Here is a 27,915-nt window from a genome sequence, read left to right on the forward strand (position 1 = left end):
ATTTCCCTCCCCCTCCCCCGATCAAGTCACCCTCCCTCATCTGCTCGAAGAGCAATCAGGGTTCCCTGACCTGTGGGAAGCCCAAGGACCGCCCACCTCTATTCAGGTCTCCTAAGGTGAGCATCCAAACTGCCTAGGCTCCCCCAAAGCCAGTACGTGCAGTAGGATCAAAAACCCACTGCGATTGTTCTTGAGTTCTCAGTAGTCCTCATTGTCCGCTATGTTCAGCTAGTCCGGATTTATCCCATGCTTTTTCAGACCCAGGCCTTACTTTTAAACCCAGTACTCAGGAGACAGAGGCAGGTGGAGCTCTGTGAGTTCTACATAGCAAGTTTCAGGACAGCCAGAGTTATACAGTGAGACCCTGTCTCAGAAAACCAAACAACAGCCGGCCGGTGGTGGCGCACGCCTTTAATCCCAGCACTCAGGAGCAGAGACAGGCGGATCTCTGTGAGTTCGAGGCCAGCCTGGTCTACAACAGCTAGTTCCAGGACAGGCTCCAAAAGCTATGGTGAAACCCTGTCTCAAAAAATCCAAAAAGAAAAGAAAAGAAAAGAAAACCAAACAACAACAACAAAACAATCAAAAAAAATAAATTAAAAAGCCCCAAAGCAATACTTGGCAAAGAAGAGAGTTCTAAATATCAGAGGTGACACTGGTGACCTGCCTGAGAATGCAGACTTGCCATGATATTTACCTGATGAGACAATAACACCAACCAGCAGAGGGGAGAGAAAAAAGCCGCAAACCAGCAAGAAGTTACACTTTCAACAAATGCATAGACAGAAAGCTCATCTTTTATTAAGAGTAGTTTAAAAAAGCTTTCTTTAATTCTCTTAGATAACAGATGCAAGGCAGCTTCAGCATTCCCCTACTATATTCAGGGCTAAACTATTTGCTGCATATTGTTGATCAAACAGCATCAGGTGCTTGAGTTTAGATCGACGTTCCTGATGGTGCTGTCTGACATCATTTTTTCCAGTAACTTCTCGAGATAATATATTAGGTGGTATCTTTTAAACCTGAAAATAAACAAACATAACAAATAAAAAGAGCTACCCAAAGAACCTGCGCAGCAGGAAGTGCTGTGTGATCCAAAGCAGGGGCTCACCATCTGTGGGCATAGTCAGTACATCCCGGGTACCGTGTCCTCTAGCCAATAGGAAAGGTGTCTACTGAGGATCAGTGCCCAGATCAAGACAACTGTGACAAAGGAAGGTTGAGTAGGCCTGGAAGGATGTGCCGAATACCAGTGACATCAACCTACATATCTATGTCATGAGCCTGAACTATAAAGTGGGGGGCAGGGACTGAGCAACTCCCAGTAGGCGCTGTTCTCCACCCCTCAGCCAACCACTGCAGTGAGCCAACAGCTTGAAGATGTGTGGTCCCTCTGGGCACCCACCTTGCTGCTTCCTTGATGGCGAACCTAACGAAATGCAGGCGGATATCCAGGGGTCCCCGCACTTCATCCAGCAGCTTGAAAATCCTTCCATATTCTGGAGAGAATACAAGAAGACTTCAGTATTTCACAGAAATGAAGACAATGGGTGTTAGTGGATCTGTGTGTACCTCAGTAATAAGCTTCATGGTCACAGATGTTCAATGGCGTGTGTGTGTTCTAAATGCCTGTGCACAGATACGGATGCAGTTGTTACGAGCACTAACCAAGCAACATTGCAAATTCAAGATGGATCTACTGAGCTATATTAGTCGAAGTAAAGAGTGACTGTACTCAATTATGTAGAACACCTCGGTTGTGGCCAAGGCTCTCTCTCATGGGGCAGTTTCGGGTTATTCTAATCATACAAGTGGAGATGTGTATCTTGTCTCTGTTACTAGCCATTCTTTGAGTACTTACGGCGTCCATAGCGACGGATTTCTGACATCAGGGCATGTTTTATTCCATAATTAATGACTTCTGGATCCACCGGGTTCACAATGAAGTGGGAAATTTCCACAGACGTTATTTCTGTGTCATCTTCGGTGCTTTCGGTGTCATGGCTGGCACTTGCCCCTGCACCTGCGTCGTCATCACCATCTTCGTCATTAAGAATCTCATCAGGCAGAGAATCTTCCAGAGCGGGGAGAGTGGCATTTACTGCCGCAGGCTTAAACTGCGCTTCATCACGCTCCTGCGGGTAGACTTCAGGGGACTTGGAATCACCCTCCATCACCCCCTCCTGGGCATCCTGGTTGACAGGAGCTCCTGGAAAGCAAAGTGGTGAAACAAGCTGTGACCTAAGTGACCTCAGTGGCTGCACATAGGCATCTCTGTGCTCCTCGGTGTCTAAAATTAGTTCAGAGGAGGTGAGTACACCAGAGAAAAATCTCCGCCATGACAAACTGACCCCAGGATACAGCATAGATGAACACCACCTCATACCCTGTAGCTCCAAGAACATACGTACAAACTAGCTGGGCAGGACAGGGAAGAAACAACGTAGATCCCTGGTACTCCAGGCTTAATGTCACATTGATATACTTTACAAGTTGAAAAGCTAAAGAGGTCATAGATGTCAAAATGTTAGGTGTACACCTTCACTAAAAATCCACATCTGAAGGTGACTTTTCCCTTTCGTGTCAAGGTGAATTCTTCTTTTTCTCCCTCTGTCACTTCTGTTTACTCATGTTCTGATATGTCCAGCACCTTCTGGGGTCATCAGCGAACGTGGAAAACAAGCGCGTCCCCTGCTCCTGTGGAATTCTCAGTGTCATGGAGACACCGAAAGGAGCGACACACTCGGCTGTTCTCATGTTGGAGAAGCTGACGGAGATGTGAGAGAAAGCAGCCGAGAGTGCTCACGGGACCACCAGGTTGGTGCTCCCCATGGGAGGGGTCCTCTGAGCAGAACAGAGGAGACAGAGGTAGCCCGTGGAGATGTGGAGAAAGGTGTGTAATGTGAGCCGGGAAAGGGGATGTAGGCATTGCATAGTAAGAAATAGACACAGATTCTGAGGGTGACTACTGGGGTCCAGATAACTGTAAGATGGTGGGATTGGGGGATGCAGAGCCTGGTGGGCGAGGGACAGGAGTCAGGTTGTATCTTGCATGCTTGGGAACACAGATTTTTTTTTGTCTCAGCATGAATGTGGCCTACTATATTTACCTACTGACATCCTTACCTTGGCTGCAGGGTTGAGAGCCATTGTCAGGAAGTGGTAGAGATGGGATGGAGACCGAGCAGAAAATACCTGTCTGCTCTGTGACAGTGTGAGCTAGAATGAAGACTTACACGGCCCGAGTTAGGAAATATCACATGATCAATCAAGAAAAGAAAATAAAGGGAAAAAAGCCAGCGATAAGGCTTCACCAGTAAGAAACGGATTATGGAGAACAAGACGCTTTAGGAAGTTGGGGCCGAGGAGAAGGCTATCCTTCCAGAGGACCCAGATTTGAGTCCCAGTGCTCACGTGATCACTCCCCACCATTTGCAACTCCAGTCTCAGAGGATCCCATGCCCTCTTCTAGCTTTTTTGGATAACAGGTACACAAGTTGAGCATAGATACACATGCAGGCAAAACACCCCCACACATAAAATAAAATAAGAAATCCCAGAAAGTTATCAGTAATAAAGGGGTGGCTGCTTCTACCAGAAGCTGCTGAGAATGAATGCCAGTGTCATTGCGGACTATTGATGCCCACAACAGTTTTTGTAGTGTTGATACCCCTGGCATTGTAATGTGGAGAAAAGGAGAAGGCAGGTGAGGAAGAAGCCCAGCCAGGTGGGAAGGGCATCTGTCCCCTCTGAGACCTTGTCCTACGCTGGGTGCAAGGAGCTGTTTGGACCTGTTGCTCTCTCTGCGGCAACTCCCATCACGTTCATCATTCCACATGTTTCCTTCGAGTTGGAAATATGCTCACATCTGCCCATCCAACTTGGATATATTTACCTTCTTCCTTCACATTGGCGGAAGCTTCAAGAGCTTGATTTGTCGCCATGTCCGCAGTGTTCCTTTTCTTTGGTGATGGACCCATGGCTTCTCCTTCTCCAATAGGGCTAAGTTTCTGTTTAAGCATTGTGTGATGCTCCTTTTTGTCAGGCTCCTTGCCCTAGAAAACAGTAGTGAAGATATAATATTTCCCGAGTGTGGCAGCACATGCCTTTAATCCCAGAGCTCAGCAGAAGCAGCAGGATCTTCCTGAGTTCCAGGACAGCCTGATCTACATTGTGAGTTCCAGGACAGCTGGGGCTACATAGAGAGACCTTTCCAAAAAAAGAAAGAAAGAAAGAAAGAAAAGGAAGGAGTATATAATATATACATTATATAAACATTTCATTATATTTATATAATATATGAATATTATATATAACAAATTGTAGCCACCACAACATTAAAAACATAGGACATGAAAAAGCTTCTGGGATAAGGTGGGCTAAGAAGTTTTCTCCAGGTAATTCCACAATAATAAGAGTCAGGAAAACAAAGAAATCCGAGAATTGTAAAAAAGCAAATGGCCAAATCTGAAAATACCAAAATGTTGGAAATGACAACAGTTTTAGAAATTATTAATAAGCTTAAAAAAGCAAATAAGAAGCTGAAGAAAGAAGTAGATTCGTGAAGTAGATGGGGAAGGAAAAAAACGGCAATTAAAATAGAGATCCTGGGGAGACCGAATCCGGCAGAAACACTGAAAAAAAATGCATCACACAAAACATTTAAGAGGAAGCATCTAGAACAGTGTTTCTCAAGATGTGGATCGCGACCCGGAACCACTCTTCCACAGGAGTCTCCTAAGACTACTGGAAAACACAGATATTTGCATTATGATCCTTATCAGTAGCAAATTAACAGTTATGAAGTAGCAGTGAAGATAATTTTATTGTTGGGGGTCACCACACATGAGGAACTGTATTAAAGGGTCACAGAGTTAGGAAGGTTGAGAATCACTGTTGTAGACTAAGCAAAAAAAATGTTCAGGAATTAGACAAGACTGAGGAATTATTACTTTCACATAGCAGAAAACAAACTACAGGGGGAAAAACCCACAGCAATCATGACCGCAACTTGCAGGAACACTGGGACATGTTGAAGAGACCAAATTTCTAAAATTTCGGCTTAAAAGAAGGAACCAAGTTAGAGTCTAACCGCATAAAGTCATGGAAATCCAGCAGAAAATTCCCCGAACCTAAAGGAGGAATTGCAACTCAACATGACCAGAGAAGCGCCTCTCCGTGTCATCTAATGGCTCTAATGCGGAGGGAGCAGAACAAAGAATAAATACTGGAAGTCTCAGGACAAAAGTGCCGAGTTAGGTCGAAAGGCAAAGCCGCGGGGATAAGGGAGACTTTCTTTGCTCGATCTCAAACGGACTATTACCACAGGCTGATACATCTTAAACTCTGAAAGTCAGTAGTTTCCAACTCAGGTTACTATGTTCAGTAGATAGATTTCTCCTTTGAAATTGAAGAGAAATGAAGTCCTTCCAGGAGCAGCTTGAACTAAAACAATCCACCGCCACTCGGCCATCCTGAAAAAAGACACTAAAGGAAGAATATTACACACAGAAGACGAAGATCCACAGTAGCGTGAGAGCGTGGGGAAGAAAAAAAATTCACTACAAGGGTAGAAAGACAAACAGCAATTTGAAAAGAGGCAAACATTTTTACCTTAGCGAGCCCACGAAGCTTTAAAGTGAACAAGGAAGAAAGCGGCACTTACCTTGCAGTGAGCGCTCTAAATATAATCGTTAACTACGTAGAAAATACGCAGCCTGAGGGGTGGGGAGTGGACTTGACTGTAAGGCGCCTGCCTGCTCAACCTGCAGGCTCACCTTAGGAACCGTCAGACACAAAGGCACTTATCTGTAAGCCAGCACCGGAAGTCAGAATGGCAGAAACAGGACAGTCCCTGGGGCTTGCTGCCGGTTGGGCTAGCCTGACCAGTGAGGTCCACGTCCACTGAGAGACTCTATCTTTTAAAACTAGGGTGGAAGGCATCATTCCCTGGCCTTTACAAGCACAGGCATGCATAAGTGAATACACCCGCATGAAAATGTGCAAACACCAAAAAATATGTAGAATTGAGAAATGTTTAAAAACAAACAAACCAAGATTCAACTGTGTCCTGTCTCCAAGAAACTCACCTCACTGTCGTCAAAGATTAAAAGACGAGAAGTCAAAGTATGGAAGGAATATAGTATTCCCAGGCAAACAGAATCTATGTACAAACAAGAGTGGCTATACTCTCAGCTGAAAAAGCTGACTTCAAGACGAAAACTGTAAGGAGAAATGAGGACGGCCACTGCCCCTTAATAAAAAGAACAATCCAGCCGGGCGGTGGCGCACGCCTTTAATCCCAGCGCTTGGGAGGTAGGGGCAGGCGGATCTCTGTGAGTTCGAGACTAGCCTGGTCTACAAGATCTAGTTCCAGGACAGGCTCCAAAGCCACAGAGAGAAACCCTGTCTCGAAAAAGAAAAAAAAAAAAAGAACAATCCGTCAAAAAATGTGACAACTGTAAAGTACGTTTGTCAGTACTGCATTGGGCTATTAACAAGAGACTTCTCGGAGTAGCTTAGACCAATAGTGAGCCCAGATTGGAGTTCCCCACTTCTCTCCCCGTGTCTTTTATCTGTCTGCAGCTTCTGATGTGGAGCCTGTCTGCTGTTTGTCTGCCGTATGTATGGAGTTTGACTGTCCCTAACAAAGAGCTTTGCTCTGTCCTTACTGAATAGCACAGAAAACACGGTATGGGGAAGGAATGAGGAATTCTTTTCTACAGTAATCTTTAACCGAGTTTTGCAAGGGAAGAAGTTACTTTACTGATACTAGCTGACCCATAATAGCAGTCAACACTGCAGAGAGATGTTATCAGCCGGATCCTTATGCTGCTTCCCACGTTTATGGGACATTTGTCATGTAAGCTTGCTTTTAACCAGTGAGCTGCTTTCAGCACATGATTCCCACAACACACACACATACATTATCCTCGGTCGGCGGCATGGACACATACATACTTTAATATTATTTATTAAAATATATTTAGCTTAGGTAGTAAAAGCTGATTGCATAAGAAATCCAGGGCTTAGTAATATTGGTTACACTGCTTTCTTAAAATCAAGTTAAGCAGCCTGATTCCCCCTAGAACAGCAGGTTACATATGTAGTTTTAAATAATCTCAAGATGTAGTATTAACTTGCTTCCAAGATCTGGAAAAAGTTCCGTTTCTTGAGACAAGAGGTGTTTTCCGTAAAAGCTATTCCTACATGGGTGCAATCGATTTCTTAGATCAAGAGGTCCTGGACAGGAAGGATCAGGGAGATCTGGATACAAGAAGAAGAAATGATTTCAACACTACATTCTCATCCACTGATAGATCATTCAGGCAAGGAAATCGCCACACATCAGGGGAAAGCTGCTTCATTCACCAGACTCTACCAAATAGCCAAGAGCTACGAGTACACACTTTCCTCCTCAGCCTGGGGAAGCATCTGCAAAATGGATGACATTTTATGTCATAAACTAAGTCTTACTAGATCTAAAAACTTGCATCTTATTAGATGATAATGGTATAAACTCAGGAAAGCACAGACAAAGGAAGTATTGAAATTACACAAGCCAACAGGGATCAGACACTAGATTTCTGATGATTTATCAGATCAGCAAAGAAAGCAGCAAGTGGATTTTTTTTTAATCCCTACGGTTCAGTGATGATGAAAACACAATGTTCAGGATGCAGTGAAGGCAGTTCTAAAGAGAAAAGCATACAGGTCTGAGTCCCCACAAAATGAAACCCAGAGAGATTTCAATAAAGCTAATGATGGTCCTCAGTCTTAGACAAATTATAAAAGAGCCAAACATGAAAACAGAAGGACAGAAATCACAACAAAGCAGAGATTAATGACTAAAAAATGCAAAGATGAGTGAAATAAACAGTTTTATAAAAAGATAAGATGGACAAACCATGAGCCAAGATAACCCAATGCAAGAGATCTAAATGAATAAACCAGATGATTTAAAAAGGCCATGGCTTGCCGGGCGGTGGTGGCGCACGCCTTTAATCCCAGCACTCGGGAGGCAGAGGCAGGTGGATCTCTGTGAGTTCGAGACCAACCTGGTCTACAAGAGCTAGTTCCAGGACAGGCTCCAAAGCCACAGAGAAACCCTGTCTCGAAAAACCAAATAAATAAATAAATAAATAGGCCATGGCTAGAAATGAGAGTGAGCCGGGCGGTGGTGGCGCACGCCTTTAATCCCAGCACTCGGGAGGCAGAGACAGGCGGATCTCTGTGAGTTCGAGGCCAGCCTGGTCTACAAGAGCTAGTTCCAGGACAGAAACTAAAAGCTATGGAGAAACCCTGTCTCGAAAAATCTAAAAAAAAAAAAAAAAAAAAAAAAAAAGAAATGAGGAGTTTATGCGACAGTTCAAGGAACACTGATGCTAGTTCAGTGGCTGATCTGATAGAATTCAACCACGGATCCCATATTGTGTACACAAACTGCTAAGTCTAGACTGTCATATGAGAGAAAGCAGGCTATTTTGTCTTCTGTCGAAAGACTTCAATGGGTTACAGAAGTTGTTCTGTATTCTTAGTTGCTTTCAAGTCATGAACAGGATTTGAAGTTTAAGGCATTTTTTTTTTTTTGAATTTCGAGACAGGGTTTCTCTGTGGCTTTGGAGCCTGTCCTGGAACTAGCTCTCGTAGACCAGGCTGGCCTTGAACTCACAGAGATCCGCCTGCCTCTGCCTCCCGAGTGCTGGGATTAAAGGCGTGTGTCACCACTGCCCGGTTTAAGGCATCTTTTAAATGGGCAGCTACTTCCCTAACCCTTTCCTGTGCTTGGAGTTGACTGAGGTTAAAGCAGCCTTGTCTCTGTGCACAGAACTGTACTGTGACATGCTGTGTGATTTCCACCCACGCTTGAATTTTGCTTGCTAATCGCTTATTTAAGATGTTTGTCAGCAGGCTGGTGGTGGCAGAAACCTTTAATCCCAGGATTCAGGAGGCAGAAGCAGGGGAATCTCCATGATTTCAAGTTCAGCCTGGTCTACAAAGCGAGTTCCAGGACAGCCAGGGCTACACAGAGAAACTTGTGTCAAAAAAAAAAAGCAAACCAAGACAAACAACAACAACAACAAAATAACAAAACCCAAACCCCATAAGATGTTTGTCTCAGGGCCAGCAAGATGGCCAAGGGGTAAAGATGCTTGCTCCCAAGTCTGATGACCTCATTTCAGTCTCCTGGCAGAACCTGCAGTTTCCTCTGGCCTTCATACTTGCTCCCTTGCATATGTACACGTGCATGTGTACACACACTCACAAACAAATGCTTAAAAAGATGTGCATTTCGCTTTTCAGGACAGATTGTGTCTCACAGTAGAATTCAGTCAATGGATCTAATTTATATACCAATAAATTAGAAAATCTACAAAGAATGGATAAATTTGTGGACACACAATGGGCACTTTAAACAACCTAAACAGATAAATAGCAAGCAACGAGAGTAAAGTGATAACAAAAAGTCTCTCAGCAAAGAAAAGCCAAGACTCACTGCACCTATGGTTGAATTCTCCCAGATCTTGGGAGAACTAACGTCAGTTCTCCTTAAATTGCTCCATAAATTAGAAAGGAAAGCACCTATGCCAACGTGTTCTGAGATCCAGTGTCACCTGGATAGCAACACAGAGTAAGAAAACAACAGAGGAACCAAACTCAACATCTGTAAGCCTAACCTGACGACACATTAAAATGACTATAAGCCATGCTCACGCTGGGTTCTTTCTGGGACTGCAGCAGGACTCAACTAATACAAGGTCGTTGTGGCGAAAGAATAGAACCAACTCCCACAAGCTGTCCTCTAACTTCACACATACAGTGTGACTTTAAGGAAGTAGCAATGCACGAAATCCAAATTCAGAATCAGTAGCTCTGCTACACACCGATAACAGAGTGAAATTGAAGTCAAGGGAACAATTCTGCTTCAGTGGCCTCCATATACACCTGGAAATAAACCTTAGCAAATAAATAACAGAGCTCTACCATGAAAGCTGTAAAAGACTGAAAAATAAATTTAAGGAAAGGCTAGAAGATGCCAAAACTTCTCAAGCCTGTGGGTGTGTTTGTAAAGTTGCCATGTTACCTAAAATGATGTATAGGTTCAATGCCATCCCCACCAAAATTTCAGTGACATCATTCACAAAATTAAAAAATACTATAAAAAATATAGATGGAAGCACAAAAATCACCAACAAATAATAATATCAATCCTGATGAAACAAGCACAATGCTGGAGGCATCACAGTCCCTAAATTGAAATTATACTACAGGCTGTATTGACATCAAGATGGCGGAGAGAGAGAGAGAGAGAGAGAGAGAGAGAGAGAGAGAGAGAGAGAGAGAGAGAGGAGGCAAGATAGGAGAGGAGAAAGAAACCAGAGACAGACAGAAAAAGGGAGAAGAGAGGAGGGGAAGAGAGACACAATGAAACACAACAGAGAACCCAAGAAATAAGACAAATAAACAACTATTTCTCAACAAAGGTTCCGAGATACATAAATGGAGAAATGGAAGCTTCCTCATCAAGTGCTGCTTGACACGTACAAGACTCAAACTAGACAGAAAGACAGAAACTCAGAATGGATTAAACTCTGGCCTGAAACACTGTGACTGCCACAGGCAAACAGGAAGAACCCTCAAGACATGTACAAAGGCAACGACCTTTCAAAAATGATCTCACTAAGGCCAGGGACAAAAAAGAAGAAATGGCAGATGGTGCTGCATCCAGCTGACGAGCAGCAAAGAACAATTACCAGATAGAAGAGATGGGACCCAAGCTGGTGTCACGGATGATGCGTGGAACTCAGGAATCGGAGCCCAAAGGAGTATTGCTCTAAGACTGAGGTCGGTCGAGGCTATGGAGTGACACCCGGACTCCAAAGCAAAGCAAAGCAAAATGAAGTGAACGAATATATACCATGGGAACAAAAGTGCTGAAGTGGGAGGAGCAAAAGCTTATGAAAAACTTCACTTAGGTTTAAAACGGAGATAAAATAGAATGCAAGAAATTCCCATGAACAGAGAATCTGAATGTTTTGTATCTGGAAAGACTCATCAGAACAAAAATTGAAACCTTTGTATCCACAGGCTTCTGGTACAGAGTCTTCTAAACAGTTGGGTGGAAAAAAAATGTGTTACACAAATAATTTCATAAAACAGAACAAAGCAGACAAGTTTCTAGCTCATTTTGTGAAGTCAACAGAAGGTGATTCCAACCTACAAGATGTACGTTAGAAGAGAGGACAACTACGAGGAAGGCTCTTCTGAGAACAGAAACAAAGATCTGTTTTAAAGGGTGTGTCTTTGTGTTTGTGTATGGGCACGCACACGTGCCATGGTGCAAGGATGGAGGTCAGAGGCCAGCTTGTGGCTTCCACCACACAGGTACCAAAGGCTTGGTGGAAGGAGCCTTTACTCCTTGAACCATCTTGCTGGCCCTGAGACAAATACCTTAAATAAAGATTATCAAGAAAAACAACCAAGCCCTACAGCATGTCACGGTACAGTTCAATGAAGAAAGGCAAGACTGCTTGAACCTCAGTCAACATTAAGCACAGGGAAAGGTCAGGGAACTAGCTGGTCATTTTAAGTTCAAATTCTCTTTGTTATTTGAAAGGATCAGCAACTGAGAATACAAAATAATTGTGGTAAGCTATTGAAGTGTTTCGACAGAAGACAAAATAGCCTGTGATTTCTCCCATATGACAATCTAGATTTGGAACTATATATACACAACAGGAAGCAGCAGCAGGCTCAGTGCAGAAGCAGAGGGGGAAAGGGAGAGGGAGGGGGATTGTCAGGTGACCATGAGCACATGAAGATGAGATCTAAATGACACCCATTATTATGATGCAGGTCAACGTAACAATTAATAAATAATAAAATGTAGGCAGAGTATGGTGGTGTCTGCCTTTAATCCCCATGCTTGGGAGGCAGACATAAGAGGATCTCTATGAGTTTGAGACCAGCCTGAATTTTACAGTGGACTCCAGGACAACCAGAACTGGATAGAGAAATGATCTCAAACCTCTCCCTGCCTGAAAAAAACACAACCTACGATATAAATAAAAAATACAATGTGTCTATGAAACAAACAAAAACCCCTACTCTGTGACAATGTCAAAATTCACTCAAAAATAATAAGCATTTTCTGCCTAAAATCTTTAAACAAATCAAGGACGAATGAATGAGTACCCAACTGCATGGCCAGCGCAGCTTGGATACCAAAAGTGGTGGTGGGGGTGTGTGTGCCGGGATTGAGAAACGAAGCCTTCTTTTCAGGTGGAAGAACAGCAACCTCTTTATTTTGCCCCAAGCTAAAGCCTTTTATACCTCTACTGCTTCTGGGCCAGAAAGAACACAAACATCCTTGTCAGTTACCACAAGGAAGTTCCGCTGATGGTCATGGGGAGTGAGGGCAGCTAGATCACAGCACCCAACAAAGTGTTAGGGCTCTTGGTACTGTGGCAGGCCAGGGAAATGTGCCAACACAAAGGCTGAAAGGAACAAGTGACATTTCTAGATAGAGAGAACATGTGAAGTTATATAAACCCAGGGCTGGAGAGAGGGATCAGCAGTTAAGATTTTAAGTTAAGTCTTACAGAGGACATGGGTTCGATTCCCAGCAGCCACATGGTAGCTTACAGCTGTCTATAACTCCAGTTCTGGGGGATCTGACACCCTCTCACAGACGGACATGCTTGCAGGTGACAAAAAGTCACCAATGCACATAGAAGAAATAAACCCTAAAAAAAAATCAATTTTTCAAAAGTGATATAAAACCAGGGGCTGAAGAGATGGCTCAGCAGTGAAGAGTATATACTTCTCTTCCAGAGGACCAAAGTTCAATCCCCATCACCTACGTTAGGTGTTGACAACCACCTGTAACTCCAGCGCCAGGGGATCTTCTGGCCTTTGTGGGAAACTGCACTTACACACACATACCCACCACATACATAATTAAAAATAATAAAAATTTTAAAATAAGATAAACTTATACAAAACCAGGGCTAGAGTGGATGGACCAGTGGTTAAGAAGGCTTGCCTCTCATGTAGAGGACCCACGTTTGGTCACTCACAATCGCTTATAACTCCAGCTCCAGGACATCTGGTTCCTTCTTCTGACATATGTGGACAGGCACAAAAATATGAAATATAACAAATTAAAAAAAACCATTGCCATTCTTAAGTGACAGTAACCAAGTTTCTGAACTGAGGGACAAGCATGACAAGCCACCTGTATAGTAAGCACAAATAATTAGTAAATAAAATTCAAAGTAGCAATGAAGTGTGCCCTAAGCCTTTAATACTTAAAAGTATAATGACAGATGCTCTAATACAGTCCATAGAAAGTATAAACCACATTTAGAGAATTTAGAGACTGCAGTAAATGTCTTATTATTACAACTCATCACATAGATAGGTATGGTCATGCATATCTCAGAGGCAGGTGGGTCTCTGAGAATTCAAGGCTTACTGTGTCTACAAATGAGTTCCAGGCTACCAAGGTTACACCTGTTGTGATCCAGCTGCCCTCACTCCCCCTGACCGTCAGCGGAACTTCCTTGTGCTCTATAATTGACAAGGATATTTGTGTTCTTTCTGGCCGGTGGGTCTCCACAGAAGCTTCCCAGTATAAAAAGCTTTAGCTGGGAAAAAATAAAGGTTGCTGTTCTTCCACCTGAAAAGAAGCCTCCGTGTCTCAATCCTGGCATCCCCCACCCCCTCACCACCTTACCCCCCACCCCTCACCCCACCCCCGCCAGTCTCAGCATCCAGGCTGTGCTGGTGTGGCATACACTGTGAAATCCCATCTTAAAAACAAACAACAAAGCAGAAAACACTTTCTTAGCGGAATTTCCTTCCAGAAAGGTGACAATCTCGTTCAAAATCCTATGTTCATTTGTTTTGAAAAATGGAGACCTGATAATAAAATGAGTACGGATATGAAGTCTGCACCATCTAAACAGTCCTCAAGTAAATCAGAAGACACACTGTGGGATAGCGGGTGCCGTGTCCAAAGCAAAGTGAGAAAACACTGGAGCATGAACAAACAGCACTGAGACAGAACAGAGAGTCTGGAAGCCAGCATGGAAAGCTAATCTTTTTGTGGTACCGGGGTTATCTATTTCACAGAGAGGAGGAAAAATTTGCCCTTGACTCCTGCTTCGTGGGAGATGTAAAATAACACGTATATTGTTCTTTGTGTTGTGGGAGAGAGACCGAGACAGAGTCAGAGAGACACTCTAGGTGCTCGTGGGCCACGGGATGCTTGTGGAGGCCAGAGAACAACTTTCTAGACCCAGTCCTCTTCTTCCATCTTGGGTCCAAGAATCACTGAAGGAAGGCCCCAGACGCCAATACTATGCAAAGACAAAGAGTCTTTATTCCAGCAAGCAGGGCCACCACCTGTACAAAATGGCAACCCCGAAAGGAGCACACAGGCCCCTTTTAAGCTCAGTTAGAGGGATTCTAGGAACAGACAGGTCATCACAAACATGATTGGTTAAGCAGGCTGTAGCTACATTAGTACAGTTTTAATTGACTGTCATTATAGTTTTACCATTCGGGGGACATATTTGAACAACGCAGGGTATGTTTTAGGGAGATTACAGGAACTGTCTTTTTTGGTCACTGCCTTGTGTACTGTGGAGACTGGCTCAGGCCTAGTATGGGCTGCCTCCCTCATTGTCCTTTTAAGAAACCGGAAGTCAGGCCCAGCTGTAGACATGGGAAAGTTCAGGCCTTCTGGTACTGCCTACATTTGTTGTTCTTCTGTGACAGGTCTCACTAGGCTGGCACGAATTTGCTATATAGCCTAGGTGGGCCTTGAACTTGCAATCCTCCTGCCTCAACCTCCCTCCCCAGTTTGGATTATAATATTACACACATACATCTCCATACTAATGTGGGGTACAGGGAGGGCTCGAGATGTCCTTTACTATTCCTTCCCCCATCCTCCACCTCCTTTTCTCTTTCTCTCCTCACTTTTGCCTTGCCCCATCCCCTTCTGTCGCACTCCTTCCTTCGAACCTCCTTCCCCTTATATTCTCACATCTCCCTCCTTCCTCCTGCTCCCAAGCCTTGTAATTTTGGGGCTACAGGCACCTGCAACTGTGTCAGCTTTTTATATGTGTCCTGGAGATTCGAACTCAGGTCCTGTATCCATCTGATCTCTCTATTCCCCTCCCACCATCATCCTCCCCTCTCCACCAGACATGTGACCCAGACCCATAAGCAGAGGTCAGAAAAGCACTCAAATGTCCTACATTCTGCCCCCTCTTTTCAGCTCTCCCCAAGGAGATGCTTCGCACAATTGCCTCTGGGTAGCTGAGGAACGTCCCTAAGGATTCATGGTCATCTGGGTCTGGGAAGGATTAATCAAGAAAGAACCCAACTTTGACGTAGATACTTAAGTTTGAAAGCATGCTCTCCATCTTCAAAAACAGCAGAGGAGACTTGGACTAGCTGACTCCAAAGAACCCCCATGCATGTAAAAGCAAAGAATAAAGGAAGGATGCCATCCTCTAGGGTACCGAGAAGTTCTGCTCCCACCCAGGTTTGATGAGCACACACACCAGAGGGGTCTCTACTGCACTGGAATTGCTGGCTGTGGTGATGGACTTCCCATAGAACACCATCTATGTCCAGAATGCTAGTTCCAGATATTCTTTTGAGATTTTTAATGACTGAAAAGGAAAGTTTGGGTCAGCCCACCAGGAAAAAAAGCACTGGACAGTCACCTTGATGAGTACAAAGGAAATAGGAAATTGTTACTAAAAGATCCATAAGAATGGATGCAGAAAAAAATTATCATGGCAGGCAAGATGGCTCAGTGAGGAAGGGTACTTGTTGTCAAGCCTGAGAACATGAGTTAAGTCCTGACGTGGTGGAAAGAGAACTGGTGACCCCAAGTTGTCCTCTGTGGTGGTTTAAATAAGAATGGTCCCCATAGGGTCATATATTTTAATGCTTGGTCACCAGGGAGTGGAACTGTTTGGGAAGGATTAGGAGGTGGGGCCATGTTAGAGTGGGTGTAGCCTTGTTGAGGGAAGTATGCCATTGGGGATTGTCTTGGAGGTTTGAAAAGCCCATGCTAGGTCCTATCTGTGTGTCTGTTTCTTTCTATCTCTCCTGGTGCTCCTTTTTCCTCAAGCTGTATGTTTTGTATTTTGTTTGTGCACCTTACTCCTTTCCATTATAGAGATGCATAAGAGTGACCACTGATGACCCCCATGTGACACAGCCAATATTCTTGGAATCTCTTCTGCCATTGCCATTCATCCAAAACCCCTCAATTTGGTCTCAGGCAGATTTTTGGAACAAGGGCCAAGAGCAACCACATTCTTTGCCAAAATATCACAAGAATGATCTCTAGGAAAGTGGAAAGTACACTTGAACACATTGGCACAGGAGACTACTTCCTAAATATAACCCCAGTAGCACAGACACCAAGAGAAACAATTAATAAATGGGACTTCCTGAAACTGAAAAGCTTCTGTAAAGCAAAGGACATGGTCAACAAGACAAAACGACAGCCTACAGAATGGGAAAAGATCTTTACCAACCCCACATCAGACAGAGGTCTGATCTACAAAATATACAAAGAGCTCAAGAAATTGGTAGTCAAAAGAACAAATAATCCAGTAAAAATGGAGTACAGACCTAAACAGAGAATACTCAACAGAGGAATCTAAAATGGCTGAAAGACACTTAAGGAAATGCTCAACATCCTTAGTCATCAGAGAAATGCAAATCAAAACAACTGTGAGATTCCATCTTACATCTGTAAGAATGGCCAAGATCAAAAACACTGATGACAACTTATGCTGGAGAGGTTGTGGGGAAAAGGGAACACTCCTGCATTGCTGGTGGGAATGCAAGCTGGTACAGCTCCTTTGGATATCAGTGTGGCGATTTCTCTGAAAATTAGGAAACAACCTTCCTCAAGTAATACCACTTTTGTGAATATATTCAAAGGATGCTCAATTGTACCACAAGGACAAGTGCTCAACTATGTTCATAACAGCTTTGTTTGTCATAGCCAGACCCTGGGAACAACCTAAATGCCTCTCATTGAAGAATGGATAAGGAAAATGTGGTACATTTACACAATGGAGTATTACACGGTAGAGAAAAATAATGACATCTTGAATTTTGCAGGAAAATGGATGGAGCTAGAAAACATCATTTTGAATGAGGTAACTCAGACCCAGAAAGACAATTATCATATGTACTCACTCATAAGTGGTTTTTAAACATAAAGCAAAGAAAGCCAGCCCACAAATCAATCCCAGAAAACCTAGACAACAATGAGGACTCTAAGAGAGACATATATGAATCTAATCTACATGGGAAGTAGAAAAAGACAAGATCTCATGAGTAAATTGGGATCATGGGGACCATGGGAGAGGGTAGAAGGGGAGGTGAAAGGAAGGGAGAGGAGCAAAGAAAAATGTAGAGCTCAATAAAATCAATAAAAAGGAAAAAGATTATAGACATTGACATAGTAACAGAAAGCTGAATAATTCTTCAAAGTTGTAGATGAAAAATCGTTATGAAACTTGTCTTCTTAATTCTACACTAAACATATATAAATATATATCTGTTAATTCCATGAATAAAACATTTGGAAACTTTAAAAAAAAGAATGATCTCTAGGATACTTTTTATCATTTTTCCTCTCTAAATCTTCTTGAGCTAGGCTGTTATAATTTATATTGTTCTCCGTATCACTGCCCCCCCCCCAGTGCCCCAGTGTGCAAGTTACCCTTGTAAAAGGCTGTAAGTTCTGCTGGAGAAGTACTGGAGAAAGATCAACAGCAAAACTCCTGGGTATTTTGTTTTTATCAAAGTTCTTCCTTGGGGAAACATGGTCATCCCTTTATTCGAAGGGTTCTGGGTCTGCAAACTGGCTCAAGTCTGGAAGTTTGTTCCTAGGCTGAGATGCCCTTTTGCAATGGTCCAGTGGAGCTTTTCTTTCATTTGTTTGAGAGTTTTTCTGCTTATAGAGATGAGCAAAAATTCCGCAGACTTCTTATCTATTTCATGCCTGGAAATACCATGATTGATTTTCTAGTACCAAAAGTGTATACTTGTGACGCCACCATAAAATTCAGTTTGCCTGTGCTGCCCATTGTGGGTCAGCCACATGGGCACTGCTGCCTAATATGTAACTAGAATTTAGCTCTTTAGCACTGTCTCCTGGCTCCTGCTACTTTGGGGTCCAGTTAAATCCATTGTATTTAATTCATCAGACTGAATAGCAGCATCTCCAACCCTAAGGTCCTCTATCCTCCATGAAAAACAACAACAAACCAACAATAACAATATACACAGAGTCTAATCCTGGAGTGACTGAATAAAATGCAAATTAAATTTACAGGCTTATGGAGATTCTTAATATCATGTTACTGGAAGAAATGGGATACTGAAAATTAAAATAGGAATCTACAGTTGCATTCAGGGAACCTGAACACAATGACCCCTGTGTTAGAAAAGATTGCCAAAATAAAGCAAAATTTAAAATAGACTGAGTGAGTTAGGATTTTCCCAGTGTTGGAGGCTGGAAATCCAAAATCAGGATGCCAACATGATGAGGTTTTGCTGGGGGCCCTCTCTCCAGGTTTCAGAGTACTGGCTCCCTGTGCTATCCTCATGCGACAGAATGTGGATGACAGAGCTCTCTGAGGTTCCTTTTACAAGGGTACTTAAATGATTCATGAAGGCCTCAAAATCATGACCTAATCATTTCCTAATGGTCCTAATTCCTAATTGTATCACAATGGGGGGTAAGATTTCAACAAATAAACTTGAGAGGGGCCCATTCAGTTCACTGCACACTCCTAAATACTGCAAGATGTCTTTGTCAGTAAAAGTATCAACCCTTCCACACTTACCTGAGGAACTCCTTTCTCCTTTGCCTGAATAGCCTACAAAGGCCTTAGATAGTTATCTTACAGGATGCCACTGATCCTTTGCTAGAGCTATTACCATCATGAACCATTACTTTTTAACCTGTATCTAGACTCAGTTTCTCATAGGCAAGATTTGAATTAAAAAGTATGGTAATCATCCCTCAAACTGTGTTTTTCACATCTAAAATATGTATATATAATTTATGCACATACACATATACCTGGGAGAAACATGTGAGAATGGCTCTTAAAGATGACTCATGGGGGTAAAGGCACATGTCTTGCAAGCCCAATGACCTGGAGGAAGTGTGTCACTGTGGAGGTCAGCTTTGAGGTCTCCTATGCTCAAGATACTGCCCCGTGTCTCAGTTCACTTCCTGTTGCCTGCAGGATCAAGATAAAGCTCCTTATCCTTCACTCTCAGCTTCTTCTCCAGCACCATGTCTGCCTGCATGCTACCACGTCCTGCCATGATGATAAAGGACTAAACCTCTGTGCTGTGTGAAACTGCTCTTATAGCCTATAAAGATTTGTCACTTATATTGGTTTAATGAAACACTGATTGGCCAGTAGCCAGTCCAGTTGACCAGACTAGGAAAATTCTGGGAAGAAGAAAGGCCCAATCTGCTGTCACCAGCTAGATGCAGAGCAAACAAGATAAGAATGCCCCACTGACAAAAGGTACCAAGCCATGTGGCTAAACATAGGCAAGAATTGTGGGTTAATTTAAGTTGTAAGAGTTAGTTAAGGGGCTGGAGAGATGGCTCAGTGGTTAAGAGCACTGACTGCTCTTCCAGAGGTCCTGAGTTCAATTCCCAGGAACCACGTGGTGGCTCATAACCACCTATAACGAGATCTGGTGCTCTCTTCTGGCCTACAGACAGGATACTGCATAAATAAATAAAAAAGAGTTAGTTAATAATAAGCCTGAGTTAATAGAGCAAACAATTGATAACTAATATAATCTTCTGTGTGTTTCTTCGGGACTGAATGGCTGTGGGACTGGGCAGAACAGCAACTTCTGTCTACCGTCTGATACTGTAAGTCACCTGATTAAATGTTTTCCTTTAGCCCACCTGATGTGAAAGCTGGGAACTGAGCTGGGGACCTCTGGAAGAGCAACAAGTGATTTTAATTGCTAAGCCATCTCTCCAAACACACACACACACACTGGAGTATGAAAGTTGAAACCAAAAAAGTTTTTTGATTTTATTCCATCTTATTTTTATATTTACTTATTTTTTAGGGACATGTCACAACACACATGTGAAGGTTAGAGGATAACTTTTGAGAGTTGAGTCTCTCCTTCCACCCCGTGGGTCCTGAGGTCAAACTCAGCTAATCAGGCTTGGTGACAAGGGCTATCTGGCTGCTCCGTGACCCTGTCAATGTGTTTATATGCAAGTCTTTATGTGGCTATATTGTCCCCTTTCTCTTGGATATATATTTAAAAGTCGAGCTGTTGGGCCATTTGGCAACTTTAGGTCTATTCTTCCTCAAACACCACTCTTTCCTAATACTGATGCACTACTTCAAATTCCTACAAGCCATGTCTGAGGACTCTGATTTGTTCAGACCATCTGCAATACTTGTTGACCCCAGTGATGGGAAAGGCTATCTCATTGTGCTTTTGATTTTTATTTCCTCAGTGGCTATGAAGGCAGGTGCCTATTTATGTGTTGAAAGTCTTTCTTTCTGGTGTAGGCCAGGACTCCTAAATTCTGAACTCCTAAGTTTTTCTGGCATTCCTATTTTTTCCCAGGGCCCCTACTTTGGCAGAAGAGTAACGCAGTGGAAAAATCTTTTTGTCCTCTGGAATATCCTTTTCTCTTCTTAGACGGAGAAATTTGCTTGTAAAGAATCCATTTGAGTGACAGGAACAACCAAGGGTGAGATTTCACCACCCACAAGAGTCTGTCTCAGATTTGACACCAGAGCTCATGGAAGCTGTGGGTGTTGTTGGAACTTGGCAGGTCTCTACCTGTGGCAGAGACCTGAAGTGCAAAAGAGGTGCTAAGACTGTGTCCCTGTGACACTCCAGGAAGGACATCTGAAGGTCAGGACATGAACAAGGGACGGAGACGCCTAAGTGGCAAGGCAGCTGCCCAAGGCATGACAACCAAGTTAAAAATGTGCCACAGTCATGCTGGACATCTCTGAGCCCTGGTGGCACCCCCCAGTTCCTGAACTCTAAAAGCTCCTGCTGGTCCCTGCTCAAGCCCAGAGACAGAAAGGAGTGCTGTGAAAGCTGTCCCTTCCAGGCCGGCCCTGAGGGAAGTTTCCTTCTCAAATTACCACCTTGCAACAAGGGAATTGAAGGATGCAAAGGACTTCCATGAAATGCAGTAGGTTAAAATGAGCCAATTGGCATGAAACCCACGAGCTTGGAGGGGTCTTTGTCTCCACGGCACAGTTTCTTTCTAGTCATTTTCAAAAGTCCATTGAGAACTGCTGACCTCCCGGGGCCAGCACCTGCATTTTCTTTACATACAAGCCCATTACTTTTTTACAAGTTTAATCCTATGAGCCTAGGAGAGGAGGGGGGTGTTAAAGGCACTTCAGAGTTTAGAATTCTAGGTCAAAAGGATAGGCCATTGAAAGATTAGGGGAAAGACAACTAGGGACAGAAGGCAAAAGTAACTTTCCAGTTTGGGTGCAGTGACCCCAGAGTTGGCCCTATAGACCTGGAGAACAAAGGGCCTTTGTAGATGAAGTCTCTGGAGGCAAAGAAAGCTGCTCTTTCAGATGTTCAAGAGGCCATCTTAGAGCAACCAACCTGGGGTTTGCACTCAGTTTAGGAAAATATCAAACTACTTCAGGAGGGCATTTACATTCTTGTCAAAAGAGGGTCTCTGCTCAGCCTGAGAATTTTACCACACGTTTGTGATTTTCCCAGGGAGATAGAGAAGAATTGTCGGACTTTGAACTGGAATGCCCCCCGCGCCCAACCTTAGAAGTCCAGTCTGAAAGATCCATGAGTTCGTTAGAGATTATTTACAATGTTGGGCGATTTACTCACTGTCCCTACCCACTTCCCTATCACGTACCCTAAGTCCTGTTTTAGGGAGTTTGCGTGGTGTCCGGAACAGGACAAGTGTAAGCTGGACCTTGATAAGAATGAACTCCATCCTTGTCCTTATCAGAAATGTTGAGGGTCACTGCGAGCTCTGTCAGCCCGTGGGAAGACTTTGTTTTGTTGCAATGTGGGCCTTAGCCTTGATGCATAAAACAACTACATGGTAACCTCTGCAGAATGCTGTTCCTTTGGCTAGAATTTGGAGAACTAGACTCCCTGCACTACACTCCTCCCCACCCCAGTTTTGTGGGGTTTTTGGCTCTTACTTTTGTTTAGCCCACTTTTCTTTTGATCATTGGAGAGGGATTTGTGATCGATTCCTTTTGTTTTGTGTGTTAAAGCTAAACCCTGGGACACTGAAACCCAGCAACAGCACAAACTACAACAATGAATGCTTACTCCCAGGGCATCACAAATACCAATCAAGAGTCATGGCCTAGGTTGCCGAACAGAAAGCCCAGTCAACATGCAGAAGCATCATAGACTTCTAAATGTCTATGCTATTATTAAGTCCTTCAGCCATTTAAGGTTTTTCAAGACAAAAAGAACTGTATGTATATAGCTATCCATACTGAGCCCTCTTAGAGATGACTTTGCCCTATACTTTGGTATGCATGTTTTTGCTGGGTTTTGCTTTGTATCTGTACTGGGGATTGAACTCAGGCCCCAAGCTTTTTCCCCACATGGCCTATATCCAGAGCATGTTCTGTCTTTGACACTAGCAACTTCCTGCCAAGTTTGGTCACCACAGCTGGCTGAAGAAACAGTTGTCTTCATAGTGTGGGAGATATCTTGACTGCTTCCCTGGCCCATGAACTGGCATTTTCTTCAATAACCTTATGAGTTTGGTTTGGAAAGCATCTTTTTTACCTGCATAGGGGGCCTTTTATTTAAATTCTTTTGCTATTATTTTAACAATCCTTTTATAAAATCATCAAAATAACCTCTGTGGAATTATAAGGCAAGTGAAGATATCATTGGAGCACCAGAATTTGGGGGGCTCTTACTGCAAATGCTAACAAACAAGCAGAAATTTAACCTCTGCATTTTATTCTGAGAGCTGGACAGCTAGGAAGACAGAGGTTTTATTTTATTTTTGCATTGTGTGTGTGTGTATGTGTGCGTGTGTGTGTGTGTGTGTGTGTGTGTGTGTGTGTAGGAGTGTGGCGTGTATGATATATGGGAGAATTTGTTCGCCGTGGTGAGCAAACGGGTATCAGAAAATGGCGCGCCTGAACCATGGCTCAGCTTCTACCATGTGGGTTCTAAGAGCCGGAAATCAAGTCACCTGACTCAGCTGCCAGAGCCATTACTCATTTTGAGCCATCTTGCTGGCCTGGGAATGACTATCTTTTAAAGATTCTCATCTCCAGTCCGTAGATTTTAGAGGAAGAAAGGATGGAAAAACAATTGCTCCAGAGTCCAGATTTTTGCCTCTGGTCAGCTAATCAGCCCCATCTTGGAGACGTGAGGCATCTGCGCTGCGCCTGTCTCCTTATCAGCCCCTGCACTCTCCCCTCTAACTCTGGGTGCCTGGCTCAGGTGCTTATCGGAACAGTGAATCTAGTTAGTATCTGCTGGTACCCGCTTTGTCCTCTCTCCTCCAGGGCAGCTGAACTGGGGGTGGGGTTAGGTCAGCACAAATAAGCAGTTAGGGCATACCAAACTGTTAATCAAATGGCTGTTCAGATTTCTTTCTATAATATGGAGTCCAAATGTATCATCTAATATAGAATAGTAAAGAGCCCCTGTCTGTCCCTGTCAAAGAATATCACCATATTTGGGTATCCAAAATTGATATATATGTATATATATTTTATATATATGTATATATATAATATTTTCATTGATTTTCCAGGTTTGTACAGCAGTATTTATGAGATGGGTCTGTCCTTATTATAGTTAATCTCCTATAGACACCTACTTATAACACTGAGCTGGGTGAGGCCTGTTTATACAAGAACAATTACAGAAATCCTGTGACAATACACACAAATAAAGGCGCGTCTGTTTTCCTCTTACATATGCCTGAGCCCTGTGCGATTCACCCACCAATCACTTAACGAGGCACATTGACTTCTATGTATACTGTTAGGCTAATGTAACGACTCAGGCGTGACGCACTACACGGAACATATCGGTGCACTTCAGGGCCATGCTTGTAAATGTTGCTGTTTTCCAATCTGTGTTGTCTGTGCCCTCCTCCATTTGTACCCTGATTTCCCAGGAACTCAGTGGATAACTTCTTCATAGTTCAATGAGCAAACAGCTCCCACGTTTGTGAAGGCATCAGCTTTTGCTGACAGCAGGAGGACCTGACTTTGTGTCTCATGAAAGCCGTAGGAAGATTGTTAGGGTCTGGATTATTCTGTACTTCCCACGCTTTTGTATCTGTTGGCCCGGCAAGCAGTTGCAAGTGTCCTTTGCTCCTGTGCCAGCCACAAAGTCACACTCCCAAAGCCAGAGCAACTGTCTGTGGAAAAGCTCGTGGCCATTCCTTGTGAGTCGGCACTGTTTTTACCAATCCCCCCCCCCCCCACTTAGGTTTCAATTCCACCACAGTATTTTTTTTTGAGACAGAGTTTCTCTGTAGCTTTGGAGCTTGTCCTAGAAGACAGTATTTTTTTTCTGTGTGTATGGGTGTTTTGCCTTCATGTATGTCTGTGTACCATGTGTACATCTGTTGCCTGCAAAGGCCAGAAAACGTTGTTGGATCCACTGGAAGTGGAGTTACATATGGTCGTGAGCCATCACATGCGTTCAGGGAATTTAACTCAAGTCCTTGGGAAGAACAGCCAGTGCTCTTAACCTCAGAACTCTCTCTCTCTCCAGCCCCACCCTCAAGGCTCACACAGTGATCCCATTAACGGGTCCTTTCCTTTCTTTACCCAGACAGTCTATATGAATTTGTATCTCTACCATTGCCTGTTCCTCTTTTGTACCCAGCTCACCAGTGCCATTGATGTGCCAAACATTTTCAAAGATGCCTGGGATCTGTTCTAGTGCCTTCTCTGCCAGGGCTATGTGGTTTAGTCACTGCAAGTGGTCCAGTAGCTTGGAAGGACACCAGTGCCACCTTGGCATGTTTGGTATCTGTCAGGATCAGCAGATAAGACTCCACACTGCTGTAAGTGAGTGTCACTTCCACAGAGTCTGAAAAGTTGCCATTCCCAGAAGGGACTTGGCCGGAAGACTTCCTCCTTCGCCATTTAGTTATTCTGTATACAGTGTACTGCCTGCAGGCCAGAAGAGGGCACCAGATCTCATTACAGATGGTTGTGAGCCACCACGTGAAAATAAAACATATTGAACTCAGGACCTCTGGAAGAGCAGCCTGTGCTCTTAACCTCTGAGCCATCTCTCCAGCCCCGCCCCCACCCGGAAGATGTTCAACACATCTCTTTATGGTGTTTGTTATTTTGCTACTGGAGCAGGTTCAGTGATGAAGCCCACCCGCTGCCAGGTTATATATATATATATAACAAGCAATTTCTGCTTCTGTGCTACCTATGCAGCTCCCACCCCCTTTCCAAGAATGGAAGCCCCCCGAAAAAGCAAAACAAAGCAAAGCAATAATGGAACCCAAACCCTATAAGAAGAACTTGTTTCTGCCATCACCCCCAGCTGGACTGCAAACAAATGGGCCCTGGGACCCAGGAACGTATAACTATTATTCAGCCTGTGCCACCAGAATCTTATCTGACTCAAAAGCCTCTTGAACCTTTTTGGTCCAATCCCACATGATCCCTCTTCTATCAGATTATATAAAAAACAGGCAACTTGAGCAAGATGGTGGGCAAAAATGTGCCGGCCACGCGAGTGTCCATACTAAGTTGACGCAAGCTGGGGTGCTTTGGGAAGGGGAACCTCAACTAAGAAAATTACTGTCATGTAGCAGTTTCTTCTGATAGTGAAACATTCTAGCAGGAACCTCAATAACAGCAGGTAAACAACTCAAAATAACTCCAGGAAGACCCCCAAACTGACCTGATTGACTAGGCCCCTCCGATGCAAGAGGAAACAAGGCAAGCTGCTGTGAGTCCCTCTGAGAGAAGCCGAGCTGCAAAGAAGACTCTGAGAGCAGACCAGCTGCCCGGAAGCAGAAACCAGCCGAGCTGCCTGGAAGACTAGTTTAAAACAACTGAGTCACCTGGAAAGGACACTCTGCAGCCTGTTGAGATGCCTGCAGGCTGTGCAGTGTGCTCCAGGTTCCCAGCTCTGGGAGCTGTCACCCATGCTGGGGTGGGCTTTGGTGAAGCAGCTGTCTTTGAGTCATTTCTGCTCCTGTAAGTCACCTCTCATCCATATTCCTGTAACGTCATTAAAACTCATTCAATTAGCGAGTTGGTCTTTGGTGATACCTTAACGATGGTCTGTCATCGGCTCCCTCTCTGGGGTGAGTGGGCGTGTGTAGTGTCTCCCCAGGAAAAATCTTATCACATAACAATGATCCCACCGTACTGCCCTGTGGGCAGGACTATATTGCATTTTCTTAATTCGGGGTTGCTTCCTGGGCTAGTGGTTCCGAGGGTTTTAAGAAATCAGGCTGAGCATGAAGAGCAAGCCAGTAAACAACACCCCTTCACAGCTTCTGCCTCCAGGTTTCTGCCCGTTTGCGTTCCTATTCTGAACTCCTTTGATAATGGACTGTGATGTGGAACTCTAAGTTGGAATAAACCCTTTCCTCCCCAAGTTGCTTTGGCAACCGTGTTTTATTGCAGCCATAGAAGCTCCGACTAAGACAGTTGGTATGTTCAGGGCTCCTAGAAACCCCAACAAGCGGGCCCTCGCGTTACAATACATGTATCTGCTTCCCCTTAATGTTTAGAGACACAAGCGAGAGAGCTGGCTCAGCAGTTGCTGGTTGCCCATCCAGAAGACCTGATCTTGATTGTCAACACCCAGGTGGTGACTCACGGCACATGGAATTTCAGTTCCAGGGGACCCAATGGCCTCTTTCGGCCTCCATAAGCACCAGGCACACACACGGTCAACAGATGTACACGCAGGCAGTCTTAGTCATTCTTCAGTTGCTGTGACCAAACACCATGACCAAAACAATTCATGAAGGACAAGCTTAATTTTGGCATCGCCGTTCCAGAGGGCTATGATCAGGGGAGCATGGGAACAGGAAGGTGGGGATGGTGGTGGAGTAGTAACTGGGGGTGGGGCTCTCATTTCAATCCATAGGCATGAGGCAGAGAGAGAGAGAGGGAGAGAGAGAGAGCGCACGAGAAAGCAGGAACTGCACTGGCTTTTGAAACCTCAAAACCAGCTCCCAGTGACACACCTCCTCCAAGGCCACACCTTGTAATCTTTCCCAAACAGTTCTTCAAACTCAGAATCAAATAGTCAAACATAAGAGCCTATGGCGGAGCCAGGCAGTGGTGGTGCACACCTTTAATCCCAGCACTCGAGAGGCAGAGGCAAGCGGATCTCTGTGAGTTTGAGGCCAGCCTGGACTACAAGAGCTAGTTCCGGGACAGGATTCAAAGCTACAGAGAAACCCTGTCTTAAAAAAAATAAAAAGCCTATGGGGATGGGCATTCTTTTTTTTTTTTGTTTGTTTTTCGAGACAGGATTTCTCTGTAGCTTTGGAGCCTGTCCTGGAACTCCCTTTGTAAACCAGGCTGGCCTCGAACTCACAGAGATCCGCCTGCCTCTGCCTCCCGAGTGCTGGGATTACAGGCGTGTGCCACCACCGCCCGGCTTTTCTCTTTTTTCTCTTTTTTTTTGGGGGGGGGATGGGCATTCTTATTCAAACCACCACACAGGAAAACGCCTATCCACATAAAATAAAAGTAAAATTTAAAAATAAATTTAATGACTTTCTCTCACAAGTATTAATGTATATCTTGCCAAACCACAAGAATTCCCCCAAATTTACAGCTGTGCCAGACCCTTGGACCTTATATAGATTAA

At 44.0% G+C, this 27,915-nt stretch overlaps 1 protein-coding gene across 1 annotated transcript; it reads right to left on the reverse strand.

Moving 5' to 3' along the window:
- Positions 1 to 779: 779 nt before the first annotated feature.
- LOC142840637 (uncharacterized) lies at positions 780 to 27,018 on the reverse strand. The gene is made up of 6 exons (XM_075957168.1): positions 26,911 to 27,018; positions 3,896 to 4,055; positions 3,127 to 3,231; positions 1,862 to 2,209; positions 1,406 to 1,499; positions 780 to 1,022 (listed from the first exon to the last, which is right to left on the reverse strand). The coding sequence occupies exons 2-6, from the start codon at positions 4,020 to 4,022 to the stop codon at positions 923 to 925; spliced, it is 774 nt and encodes a 257-aa protein (XP_075813283.1). The 5' UTR covers positions 4,023 to 4,055; positions 26,911 to 27,018; the 3' UTR covers positions 780 to 922.
- Between the last annotated feature and the right edge of the window lie 897 nt (positions 27,019 to 27,915).

Source organism: Microtus pennsylvanicus, chromosome X, assembly GCF_037038515.1.
Source record: "Microtus pennsylvanicus isolate mMicPen1 chromosome X, mMicPen1.hap1, whole genome shotgun sequence".
NCBI lineage: Eukaryota > Metazoa > Chordata > Mammalia > Rodentia > Cricetidae > Microtus > Microtus pennsylvanicus.